The sequence below is a fragment of the Gallus gallus genome, chromosome 2, assembly GCF_016699485.2.
Source record: "Gallus gallus isolate bGalGal1 chromosome 2, bGalGal1.mat.broiler.GRCg7b, whole genome shotgun sequence".
Taxonomy (NCBI): domain Eukaryota; kingdom Metazoa; phylum Chordata; class Aves; order Galliformes; family Phasianidae; genus Gallus; species Gallus gallus.
Window position 1 is genome coordinate 7,989,578 of NC_052533.1, and position 13,197 is coordinate 8,002,774.

General features: G+C 36.3%; 1 protein-coding gene across 10 annotated transcripts in view; it reads left to right on the forward strand.

Annotated features, from left to right (window-relative positions):
• Positions 1-13,197, forward strand: part of RBM33 (RNA binding motif protein 33) — a 94,247-nt gene that overhangs the window by 14,495 nt on the left and 66,555 nt on the right. For all 10 annotated transcript variants that reach the window (XM_025148307.3, XM_025148308.3, XM_025148310.3 and 7 more), the window contains exons 4-7: positions 1,724-1,800; positions 4,185-4,485; positions 5,511-5,621; positions 11,793-11,964. In XM_025148307.3, the coding sequence (XP_025004075.2) occupies positions 1,724-1,800; positions 4,185-4,485; positions 5,511-5,621; positions 11,793-11,964 (661 nt within the window). The remainder of the gene's footprint in view (positions 1-1,723; positions 1,801-4,184; positions 4,486-5,510; positions 5,622-11,792; positions 11,965-13,197) is intronic.

The window sequence follows — 13,197 nt, forward strand, 5'->3', positions numbered from 1 at the left end:
TCTGTGCCGATTTCTTCTAGTGAAATGCCTTTTAATAAATTAATATATATTTTTTCTAAAATAGTATTTGTTCTTGAAACATACAGTTCAAAAAAGAGCTGATTCTCTAAATTGATTTATCTGAAGCTCAGATTGACTTAATTAAAAAAAAGCTTCCTGAAGCATTCCTAAGAATTCATTTAAACTACCAGTTTCCTGGCTATTTGAAGCTATTTAAAGAATACCAGTAATGTCATGCTGCTCATTCCCAGCAGTGTTTTACTGTGATCTGTGTGAGGTGCTCAGATTCGTCCTGGGCTGTTAGGAAAAAAAAAAAAAAACCCACAAAAAGTCAATAGTATCTGTAGGTAGTGCTACTGTTTTGTATAGTAGGTAGGCAGAGGGTTTCCCCTTCTATAGGGAAGGAAGAATGTGGGAGCAGCTAATGCTGGAGAACATAAATGAATTTTCAATATTGAACTGTATAAAAGAAGTGTATTTCAATGTGCCCGTTATCTGCAGGAGGAGACAAGACTTATTGTTTGGGACATCCAAACTGGCTAGTTGCCTCTTGCTTCTCTTTATCTGCTAAGTGAGTTAATTTATGAAATAGTTTTTAAAGTTATGTTTGAAGATGAATAGGCTTAAGAAACCCAGATCTGGTAGAAGTTGAGTTTTAAATAATGTAGTTTCCACACTCTAAATGTTAGAAGCTAGCTTTGTGAAATTGTTCTGTCAGTAATTTCTGTTTAAGATAAGAAATCCTGTTGTCTGATAGACTTGCTATCAAAATTGTAAGCAGTTAATGTTAACTATATATATACATATATATAGTTAAAATGTGAGTTGATAAAGCTGCTTACTTACTGAAATTAATTGTATGAATACTACCAGTATTGTATTTCTCCAGTGTCTGATGAGACTTGTGCCTTTCTCAGTTGTATTGCAGTTTTCTGTCTTAGTGCTCAGCCATATGTATGCGTATAGACTTGTGTGGTGGAGTAGTGCTAGGTTTCTCGGGAAGTTTTTTCTGAGCTATTTAATCTAAACTTGCTTCTACTTAATCCTATCTCAGTGCTTTTAGGTTAGTCTACTCTTGTGTAACCTATCTGCTCCCATTACTTCAGGGGGATTGGAATAATGTGGCTAAGCAAAGCCGTGGTTCTCTCTTCCTAGTGTGTAATTATTTAGAACAAAATAATTGTGAAGAAAGTGAAAGTATGATTGGCAAATAAGGAGTTTAGAAAAGTCACAATGGTTTCTATATTTTTAATTCACTTGAAAGCAAATTACGTTATGTCAATGTTCTTAATATCATTACATCATTTTCTTCAGCCCCCTAAGTATTTCTGCCCTTTAGAAAGAGGTGCAACTTGGTGTTTTTCCTTTAGTTGCCTGATACATCAGGGTCACGAGGCAGCAAATAAGAGCACTAATGTTAACATTTCTCTTATCCTGGTCTTTCAAGTGAGTTGTCATATTTGGCTATGTTTGGGAATACCTCGGTGAAAGTCTAGATAGCTGGGCAAATCTGAGTAAGGCTGTCAAACATTTATTTACAGATTTGTTGTCTTTTGTAGTATTGTTTTTTCTTGAATTAGGTAATTTCAATGGAGGATATGGTCTCAGTCTGGAATATGTTCCTCATTAAAAAAATACTGCCAGTGCTCAGAAGTTTGAGTAATTTCTGTAGTTAAACTTTGTATACTTTTTATGTTAATGATTGACTTTTTCTGAAATCTAGAATCAGTCAGACTTGTCAGATGAAGAGCTAAATGATGACCTCCTGCAAAGTGACAATGAAGAGGAACAAGAATTTCGGTATCTCTTTTCTAAAGCCTGTGTTCTGGATAACTATTAAGCTATATGCACAACCTGTATATGCCAACTGTTAATGACTACCACTGATGATAGCTAATAATGAAACTAAAGCTAAACTGAAATTGTTATATATTTGAAATATACTTTTGTCTCTTACTTAGCTACTTAATGGTATATTATATAGTGTGTTTAGTAGCATTGTTAGCAAATGAATAAAATGATGTTTAGTTTATTTGAATTAAAGAAGATTAACATAATCAAAATCTGTACTAAAAAATTAATAATAACTTGAAGAAATGACATCTTCTGTGCTGTTTAGGACTATTTGTAAGTACTTGCAGTACTCGTGTTCTATGCCTTCTTTCTGTTGCAGTAGACTTTCTTCTCCTGACACGTCCTTTTGCTGCCATTCTGCTTTTAAAAAATGTGTCTTCTCCCTGAATACCTCAAGGAGGGGAGCTCCATAGTTTATAAAGGTTGAACCATGGCTTAAATATTTCTGTAGAGTACAAAGCAGGAAATTTGTATGAGGTTTGTAGAGTTAAGCAAGAATGACATTCTCTGAGAGCTTGAGGAGCCTGCCCTGTGAATGCCGTGTGTTGATACAGATCTAGCACTTAAATTATGTATATTACAAATCAAAATGGCAATCTTAATAGTGTTGTGAAAATTTTGGTTCAAATAAGCTTGTATGTGATCCTGCCATGTATCATAACATCGCATGTACAATTAACTCTAACATTATGCAGCCCAAGGTGGAGTAGTTAATATTACTTAGCCTATTAAGCCTGTACAGTAAGTCCAAAGTTTAAGTTCAAGTTGTCAATCGATTGCTGTTGCTTCTCCTCGTTTTCACTGGTTCTTCCTGATATGCCTTATTTGGGGAGAGTTTACAAAGTACAGCTATCAAGCAGGAAGTAATTTGCAAACCTTTGCGCAACCTGTTTACAAGGACATCTTGTTAGCAAGCCTCTTTTGTCTCAGTAGTTCTGAGCTGGACTGAAAGGTATTGGAAGATGCTTGTAATGTGGAAGTAATGCAGTATCACTGCTGTTTTTAATGATCTCTGTCCTTTGGGTGCTATTCTTGATGTGTCATGCTGTGCAGGTGTATGTTCTGAAGGGTTTTATTCGTGGTGCTCTGAGATCTCCTTTCTATCTTTGGTCTGGATTAGGATGTGGGGATGCCTCCCTGTGTTGAATTGATGATGGTGAGGTAAAATATCTCTGACCATTCATCTCTATAGTTGCTGCTCTTCCTTCATGCAGGAGTGGTCTGTTCCCTTCGGCAATGGGAAATCCTTGCTGTTTCTGCTCTGTATTTTCTCCTTGTGAGCTGTGGGCAGCAGGGATAGCTAGTCTGTGCTGAGAAAGTATCTGAAGTGTGGTAGTGGAAGCAGGTTTCTGTAGAAAATTCTTGCATTTTTAGCAGCTTTATTGCCAGGATATGAAAGCTTTGGTCCACTCCTCTCCCTTTGTTTCCACTGAAACTCATCTTATGCCTCTATAGTTGAGAGGATAATGATAATCCTGCATAATGTCTTGGTTATTGTGTTAAATCTCCTCCATCTGATAGATGCAAATTGCTCAAAGCTGCCTTGATTTTGTGCCTTCAAACTTATGAAAATGGTTGATAATAGGAATGTAATTTAAAAAGCAACAACAAAAAGCAATCTTTATTTTCCTTGTACCCAGAACCTCTCAAATCAAAAAGCTTTTTGTCCCTGCTTTTATAACTAGTCTGTTGTTAATGAGTCATTCTTTTCTGTGTTGATGACACTAGCTAGTGTCAAACAGTAAATTCTGAGTTCTGCTTTTCTTCCAGATAATCATCTTAATGTTTTATTTTCCTTCTATTCATTTTCTATAACAGTGCTGTTACTAATTTAGAATAAGTCTTAGGCATTTAGAAGACGTGCATATATATTTGTAATTCTGACAATATATATTAGAATAGTAAATCTGTCAAAAACAGTGTAATTAAGAATGAACAATATTAATACATACAATTTAAAAATAATTTACTGGTTTATTTTGAGAGATTGGGAAAGCAGATGCAATTATAGTAACTTTGTGAGTTTTTTGTTAGTCTTGGAATTAAAATTAAATCCAGCCTGCTTTGGTTACTGAGCAGGACTTTTGCCAGTTCGACCTGTTAAACCGTCTGGCTGGTTTGATTCCCCTGGTCAAATAGCCTGCAGCTAGTGATAAGCTGCAGTACAGTATGCATTGTGAGACCATGGCATAGAGTCAAATAGTGTGTGAGGAACAATTTTATTCATTGACTTACAAAATATGTATTTGTTGGCTTTATTTTACTCAGTCTTTGTGTGTACACTTGACTGTTTTATACTTCAGTCGTTTAATCTTTTTCCTATATTATAGTTCTCAAGGTGTCACGGTTAGCCTCAATGCTACATCTGGCATGTTTACATCATACGAACTCTCTGAGAACATCAGTGATCCATCAGTTGAACATGAGTCTGGGTACAACCAAGGAGAAGATGAAATTGGTTATGACAAATCTGAAGCACCTGAAGTGTATGCCTCAGAGTATTCGGAGGAAGGACATTACGAAGGCAACGATCCTGAACTGACAGAAGACCAAATAGAATATGGGGAAGAGCCTGGAGAAGATGATGAAGTGCTAGACCTTGAAATCAATGAACCCTTGGATGAATTTCCAGTGAGTTTCTTTCTATTGTATCTTCAAAGATAACATTGCTTCACGTGCATAGGGTTTCAGACTGATTTGAAATCTGTTTACCTCCCTAGGGAGGAGGGGAAATTAGACCTATTATCACTGTCTGCCAGTTTCTTTATCTAGGCTGTGACAAAGTTTGTGTTGACAGCTTGTTTGGCGGTAGGTAATGCTCCTTTGTCATGCTGGAAGGCAGTTGAGAATCATGACCTTGAGGATTGTATCCTTAAGGAAGAAAACAGCTTTGTGTGGTGGAGATACACTGCCAATTGTTAGAAGTACTTAATGCAAAAGCTTTTATCCAAGCTTTAGGCAAGATCTGATAAAGTCTTTCGAAGGTGAAAAGATTATTGACCTGCTAAAGACATCTTTAAGGTGCTAATATCCCAAAGTGATTGATGTCCTGCTTGTTCATCCTTTTTGTAACTGAGAACTGTCTAAACCAGAATAAAGAGATTGGAGGTTAGTTCAGAAAATGTCACCTGCATAATTTGGTATATTTAAACAGTATATTATAGGACAAGTGCTGCCTTTAATTCCTAGATAAATGATATAATCTTAATTAACACTGCATGTGATCAGTGAGATGTCTTAAAACATTGGCAACCTGAGAGGACGTTTTTGTTCTCCTTTATTGATCAGATTTATACAAAGTTATTACTGCAAAGTAATTTATACAAAGAAATTACTGCAGTTCTTGCTTTGTGAATTTATAATCAAAGGGTGTAGAAGTACAGAAGCAGATGGCAGCTTTGTGGGATGACATTATTGGAAACAATGAAGACATTTTGGTTATATGTATTTTTTTATAATATTGAAATTATCGTTTGGTTAAAAGCCTGGTAATTATACCTCCTATGATCTGTCATTTATAGTTGAGAATTCTGAAAGATGCAATTGTCTTCTAGTTCTGGTAATGATAACAATGCATCCAGAGCCTATTTGTTGATAGATTTGTGTTTCTGTATAGCTGGCCTATGTGTTTACAGTTTCTTGAATTGTTGTTGTAGGATGAAGACTACATGCAGTCATACAATGAGCAAGCAATGGAAGAACAAGAAGAGTATACAGCTGATGAGGAGCTGGAAGAATCCCAGACAATGACAAATGAATCAGAAGAGGTATGTTGTGAATTCAATGGAAAACAGAATTGTTTCAAAATTTGAATTGACAGTATTGCTGGGTAAGAACTAATGCAACTTTGCCAATGTTGAATTGTTGGTGGCATTACTCTTTATATAAAAAGATAAACTGTGATAGCATCTAACACAATAGCATCGTTGGCACCCTCTGTCCCTTGGACTAATAATTGTAGGAGAGTTCAAAGTGTTTGCATTTAATCTTAGGCTCAGCATTAGAAATTTTAGAAATCCTTTTTGTAGGAGAACAGTAATAGTGCACTGTAGTGAGACTGTTCAAAAATCTCTAGTAGTGGTGGTGCATCACTTTCTAGATAGATGATTTCCTGCTGTTGAGAGTGATGGTGAGACTCTCAGGTATCACATTTTGAGGATGAGTGAGAACATAAGCAAACAGTCTGTATATTAGAAAGACAAAGATAAAATTTTTGTTTTGAAAGAAGTTGTACTGAGATGGAAATTTCTGTGAAGTTACTTTAGTTCTGTGCTTAGAAAGGAGGGATAAGTTTCTTCATTTGCAAGGAGGAAGCATGTGCCAAAAACTGTTCACATGTATGTTACAGCCTGAAACAATGATATCATACTTGTTACTAATTTGCCTTCCACACCAAATGCTTGCTGCAGAGGGATTTTTTTTCTTTCCCCACCAGGAATCTGGTTTCGTATTACTTTTATCCACTTCTTAATTAAATAGGATTGAGTGTAATACCTGCTGAGAAGCGTAGTCAAGAATGTGTGCCCTCTATGGAGACTGAACTCATCAGAAAATTAATTCCTCAAAGACACAGCAGCATTCTTCTCTAAGATTCTAGCAAATGGGTGTGCTGTGATACTCTCTGGTTGCACGAAACTTAGAAAAGCATTTTTTGGTAGAGGAACAGAGCTATTGAAAGACAGCCTGTAGTGTTTACTCTTCTGTGCAAGTGTAACATCCTCAATCAAATATAACTTAAATATCATTTATTTCTTACATATTAAACTTGTCCTTTGAAAAAAAACTTGGCAAGACTTGAAGAAGTACTTTTTGTCCAGTCACTGAATAAACAGTTCTCTTGTGGTGTTCTAAAAGCAGTCTGCACTTGTGCTATCTGCAGCTATGGGCTCTGTGAGATGGTGAGAGCACTGCGTGTTACATAATATCAAGTACTGATCCTCTCTGTCAAACTTACTGCTTGAAACAAGCACAGCTTTGTATTTCGAATACAGAAAAACTTTAACTAATCAAGAGTTCTGTAATAAATATTTTCTAATTCAGAAATCAGTTGTTTTCATTCAAAAGGCAACATTAATACATTTTTAATTGACTTAGTTAATAGAAGTTGTTCAATGTGGAATGCAAATGTTCTGTCTGCATCTTTATGCACTTGATCTATATTCTGGCTTTATTTTCATGCCTTGCAGATTGCTACAGCTTTTTTATTTCCAAGATAGTACTGTCTTTTTATTTCTTTTCCACTCCAGAGGTTTTATTTACCTTTGTATATAGGCTACCAACTGGGATTCTCCTGAAGAGTATACCACAAGGAGAGAGAGCCAGAGTATGCACTTCTGCATATGATATAGACATGTCTTTAACTACAAATATTTTTATTATTTGGATGTTATGTAATGTACACTCCTCACTAAATCTCATAACATTCACAGCTTGAAAACAAGAGTAATGATTGGCATCTCTCCTGTAGAAAATACAGCACAAGAGTGGAGCTGTATTAAATAAGGTACAAGTAAATTGTGTTGTTATTTTTGAAAATTGGCATCTCATTAATGAAGAGAGCTTGATAGAAGTGTTTTGCGGTGTTATATTTTAAGCAGTTTCCACATAAAAAAAAAAAAAAAGAACAAAACCTCAACAAAAAAAAGTTCCCAAACGAATAGAGCACCTTACTGTATTGCATGAAGAATTTTTAAGTTGAGAGAATCCTACTAGCTGAAGGATTGAAACTCGATGGGGCAAACTGATGAAACAGAGAAGTGAGAGACCTGTTGGAGTGGCACTCGAGTGGGAAGGAGTGGCAGGCCAGAACTACTTTGAGGCATACTTTCTCACTTGATATTTGATTTGAATGGGTGCCTAGAATTTGGGTTTTGAAACACAATAACACTCTGCAGGGCTTCCTTGGAAACTGTAGCAGTACTTTAGAAAATGATTTTGCCTTCTCTAGATACAAAGGAAGACGTGCTGCCTAGGTGATTCAGCTGCAAATAGCTGTAGTAAAACTGTCAGTTACATGAGTTACTGCGTCCCAAATATTTTCAGAAGAATGATATCCCTACTTATTTCTACAAAATATTCATAAAAAAGGAATTAGAATTCATAACTCCATTGTCACTTTAATATTGGAATTAATCTCCTGTGAAGTCAGTGACTGAGCTTTCTTGTTGCATATGTTCAAACCATGTCTTGGGTTATGCTTATAAAAGTTATTTAGACTTGGAAGGAAAATATTTCAAAAAGAAAGGCTGCATACTTGTTTTCTTTTGATAAAATAGAGACTTAAAAGGGAAAAAAAAAAGCCAACATTTGTGTTTGCTGGGAGAGTATTCATTCTGTGCTTGGCTAGAACTCTAGTGTTATACTTCTGCTCAAGTTCAAAGGTGCTGCTTGTCAGCCTGAAAGAAAATGATGAAAAACTGCAGATCAGAACTGTCAAGTTGTAAATATTTTTCAAAAAATATTTAGAGATTCTGAGGCTTATTTTATAGTCCTGTTTTCCATCTGTAGGTGTCCTTGGAATCAGTGTAATGCCCTCTTAACTGCTCTGTTATTTCTTGATCCCTTAGGATTGAGCAATTGCTGCTCAGTGTTAGCAGATAAGCAGAGGCTACCAGAGGTCAGCAAATTCATAAAAGATTCTTTTCATGTGGAAGAAATATGGCTTAGCCTTTACAATGCTTACCAGGTTTGTACCTCTTGGCACTATGGCAGAGAGGTCTCCAGAACACTTGCCAGTCCCATGTTTAGGATCCTGATCTAAGATCAGTACTGAGCATGCTGACTAGTGTTTTGTGCTGCTTTCCTTGGGCTTTCTATGTCTGTTATCAGCTTTGCAGCTGCCTGGCAAGCTGTTGGCGCAGGAACACTCCTTGATCTGTAGGAGGTCATAACTCAGCATGGGGAGTTCTGGGAATGACTGGGATTTAAGGCATAGTTATCTAATGAGGATGGCAAGGGAAAGGTTGTTATTTTTAATCCTGATAATGAAAAATCAGCAAAGCTCTTTGGGAACTTTGCATGAAGTGTTATAATGGGCAATGTTAAGTTCCTTTTGAGGAGAGTAGCTAAAAAACCTTGGCTGGGCAGTCCAGTCAGGTGATGTCGAGTGGATGTTCCGGGGCTGTTCGTGTGTGTAGAGAGATTCACCACTAGCTAGTGTTAAGTAGAATCCTTTAAGTACTATTAGCTATTAATTCTGTGCCTGCACTTGATTTCTTTCCTGAAAAGTAGCATCCATTTATATATTGGGAAAACAACTCATCCTATCATCATCTAGCAGATAATAGAAAAGGGTATCTTGTGTGATGCAGCTCTTAAACAAACTGTGGGGGTAGGGCATGCGTTCCTACACAGCTCAGATAACCTTTCCCGGTACTGTATGTAGAGAATGTATGGTTGACTGTCTGACACATTCACATCTCCATCACAGCTAAATAATCCCTCAGTAATAGGAATAATCAGGCTTGGACATCAGTCAGCATTCTCAAGCCTTGCCTTTCCTCAGTGCCTGCTTTTTCATTAGCTCTTTTCATTATTATTTTTTTTTCTTTGATAGGTAATACTTGTATGGGTGTTATGTGTTAATAGATTGTATGAGCATTATACTGATGAAAAATGTGAGTTAGACCCAGAAGACCACAGGATTGATATCAAGTAAGCGAGAATAATAGAGTAATGCTGGTCTAGGAAAGTTGGAGAAGTGGTATTTCTTGTTGCACAGGAAAGTGGTTGTCTTGTGCTCTGTTACATCTTGGCAATTTTTTTTATCCAGAGTGATGTTTTTGTTTTATCTGGATGAATAAATAGTGAAAAGCAACAGTTTCCATAGGTATTTTCTGCAGATGTCATTAAGGGATTTGAGGATTTCTCAGGCCATGTTAACCATTCTGGGCCTGATTCTTCAGTCCAGGCTATGCACAGAGTTCTGGACAAGCTCTGTGCTCATACATGAAATTACGTGACTGAAACCTGACTGCAATAGGGAAAAAAAAAAGTGGACTCCCAACACAGCTTTTAAGAGGCATGAGCAGCAAGAATAGATGTGCCTGGGCTTTTGTGTTCTGAAGTAGAGCAAGAGGCTCAGCACAATGAGAGCTTGTCCCACAAAGGAACCATCCCATGGCTTCCTGATCCTGAAGGAGAACAAGCATTGGAACACTAAAATTATGGCTTTTAAGATATTTTGAAGTGTAGATTTGATGGTGGTATTGTGCTATGCCTTTCCTTCTTGGAAGTCCCTCTTATGGAAGAAAATTTGTAGCTTTCTTCGTTCTGTTCTTTGTTTTTATTAAACTATGTTAACATTTTTTCCTTGTTAATGTGCCTCCTTTGTTCCAGTTTCAACTGCCTTTCCTCTGAGGTGCTCTGATTTTATGTGGATATGTTAATCAGACCAGTTGTTCTCAATTTGGGTTTTTGAGGCTTGCATTTCTTTCAGTCTTGAAGGACTTCCTTTGCCTGCCATCCTGTCTGTTGTTTATATTATTTGATATGATAGTCTGTGTGTAAAACAAATATCTCTAAAAATATATGGCTTAGAGCTTTTTGTAAACTTAGACTGTTTGGTTAGCTTTACCTTGAAGAATTTCTACAAAGTCAGGAAGTACAGTGCTTGAATATGTGCTTAGACTGGATAAACAACAATCTGCAATGATGCAATCCATAACCCAAAAAAGCCCGGTAAGTAAACATATGAGGCCAAAGCCGGTGAAGCTTTGAGCTGGAGTTCTTACATAGTGCAGTCTTGTACAAGTTGAGGATGTCTTGCCAGGTCCTATCTTTTCTTGTGATTTTTTTTTTAATATAAAAGTGGGCTCCTGGGTGATGAAATTGGCAATCTTTTGCACTATTCTGCTATTAATTCCTTTTTTGATGTTTGACTTAGTATCTGTCTGCCTGACTGACACCTTTTGCCTTTTTCATATAAATCACTGCACCAATCTGGTTAATGAGAAGATTAAACCATTTCTTGCATGTTATATTTCACTCACTTTTTAACTGTCTAAGCAACGTGAAAGTTGTGATGTATTTAGTGACTTCACAAAGAATTAAATTGCATGTGCAGTCTCTAAGAAATGAGCAAGTAGGCTTCTACCAAAAATAGCCAACTTTAGTAACCAAATAATTTATGGAAAATCATATTACATTAGAACATTTTTAATTTTCAATTCCAGAAATTAAATATAACTTGTGTAACATTCTAAGCATTAATTTTATCTTGCCAGTGCAGGAAATGACGTTTATTTACATATTTTAATTTGAAAGTGAGAAATCCATTTTCAATTGGGACATTTTCATCTAAATAAATGTTCTCTGTTACAGAGAGAATTGGCAAGTAAATGAGGACGAGGGAGCAGCATTCCAATATACAAATTTAGTATATTCAAATGCTGTGCAATCATTTAATCCATTCTCTTCCCCAATGAATTAAATATCGGAAATATTCAAGGAGTAGAAAAAATAAAGACAAATACAATTATACATACACTAGGGGAGTGAAGCTGAGAAATGTGAGGTTATCTGTATTTTTCTCTACAGTGCAGTACCTGTAGTTGTTAACAAATTTAAAATAAAAAATAAATAATGAGTGTTTGGGTTTCTTGAATCTGGTTGTATCCCAGGATTGCCACTTAGTCAGTTCAGTGATGGAATATCTCTGTGTCCAAAAGCGTTCAGCGATCTGATGATGGTTCTTATTGGAGATTCCATATCCCTTACGGCACTGCAGCATAATATGTTTTATTGGTAGATATTACTATATAATTGATTATGTGTTGTGTTTCTGAGTTTTCTAATTGCTAAGTTCTTAACATTCATTGAGTTTTTTGTAATGTGTAGTGGCAACAAAACTTTAAAAGGAAGCTTTTTCTTCTGAATCTCATTTGATATCAAGAAAGTAGATTGTCAATTTACATTATCATCTGTATTTTGTGATTCAGGCAGCTATTGAATCTCTGGAACTTCAAGAAGAAACAAAAGAGGAATCTGATGAAGAGGAAGATGATGACGAAGAGTCTGGACGATTACGTTTCAAAACTGAACGGAAAGAAGGAACGATAATTAGACTCTCAGATGTGACAAGAGAAAGGAGAAACATTCCAGAAACTTTGGGTGAGATTCTGTGGCAATGGACCATTTTGAAGAGCTATAATAAAAGAAACTTAAGAGGTTTTATATAGTACTTTTGACGACTACTTTGATGGTGAAAGATAAAATAGCCTTCTTCTAACTTAGACTGGCCTCTTTCCAGGTTGTCCAAGCTCATTTATAGTACATGTTGTGTCCATCGCCCTGGTGGTAATGTTTAAACTTACAGCATTTTGAACATGAGCACAGTGTTACTTCTTTGACATTTTTGTAGTGTCTTCAAAAGCCTTTCTGTTCTCAAGTGGCAGCTGCCTCATCTTTGTTTTACTGCTTATTGTCATGGAATACGTCTTAAGGAATTCCTTGAGGAAGATCTTCACTTTATAACACAGACTTTATTACCTGCATTCTGCTGTTAAATAGCTGTATGCTTGCTTTTTTCCCTTCTCAAGGATATGTTATGAACCTATTGCGTTCGCATTGCTGGATTGGCCTAGAGAAATTATAACTTGTTGATCTCCAAATGTATTTTGGGTGCTAGGAAAATACGGAACCCCCCTCTTTTCAGATTTATGAATTTATCACTGTTCAGAAGAAGCAGTAGATAAGCAACTTTCATGTAGCTGCCCTGTTTCAGTCTGTTAATAGAATTAAATTGTCTTATGTTTTTTGAGGCTTTCTGAGACCTCGTGTGCTGTAAGAGAGACATCATAAAAAAGGGTCTAGCTGGTGAGAAGACAACCTGTACTACAACTTAAATATTTGAAGACGAGTGCTTAGAATTAGACTCGCTTCTGTGGGTAAGTTAGGATGTAGCCCTGACTTAAGAGGAGAAGGCGATGCAAATGCAGGTGAATCTATAAACAGCTTGTTTAACCTGGTTTTTGGACAAAGTACAATCTTGCTGTTCTCTTCATACTAGTTTTGTGTGTTAATTTGTTGGTGAAGAGACCAAATGACTGATCACATGGTAGGAAGTTTTCCTAAAGAAATACTTTTTCCTTCCTTGTGAGATTGTACAGCAACTCTTCAGACACTGCTGGTTTAAAAATGAAACTTCGTTGTAGAGCCTCATCTCCTTACTTTAAAATCTGAACATAGTTGAGAAAACACAGAGAAATTAACATTTCAGTTGAAGTTACAAACGTAATTTCCATCCTGTCACATTTTGGTGACCTTTTGTGACAGCTTGTCTCTATTGGAGGAGTGCATTCTTCCTTGCTGATTAAAGATGTCATTTGAAACCATTTTATTACT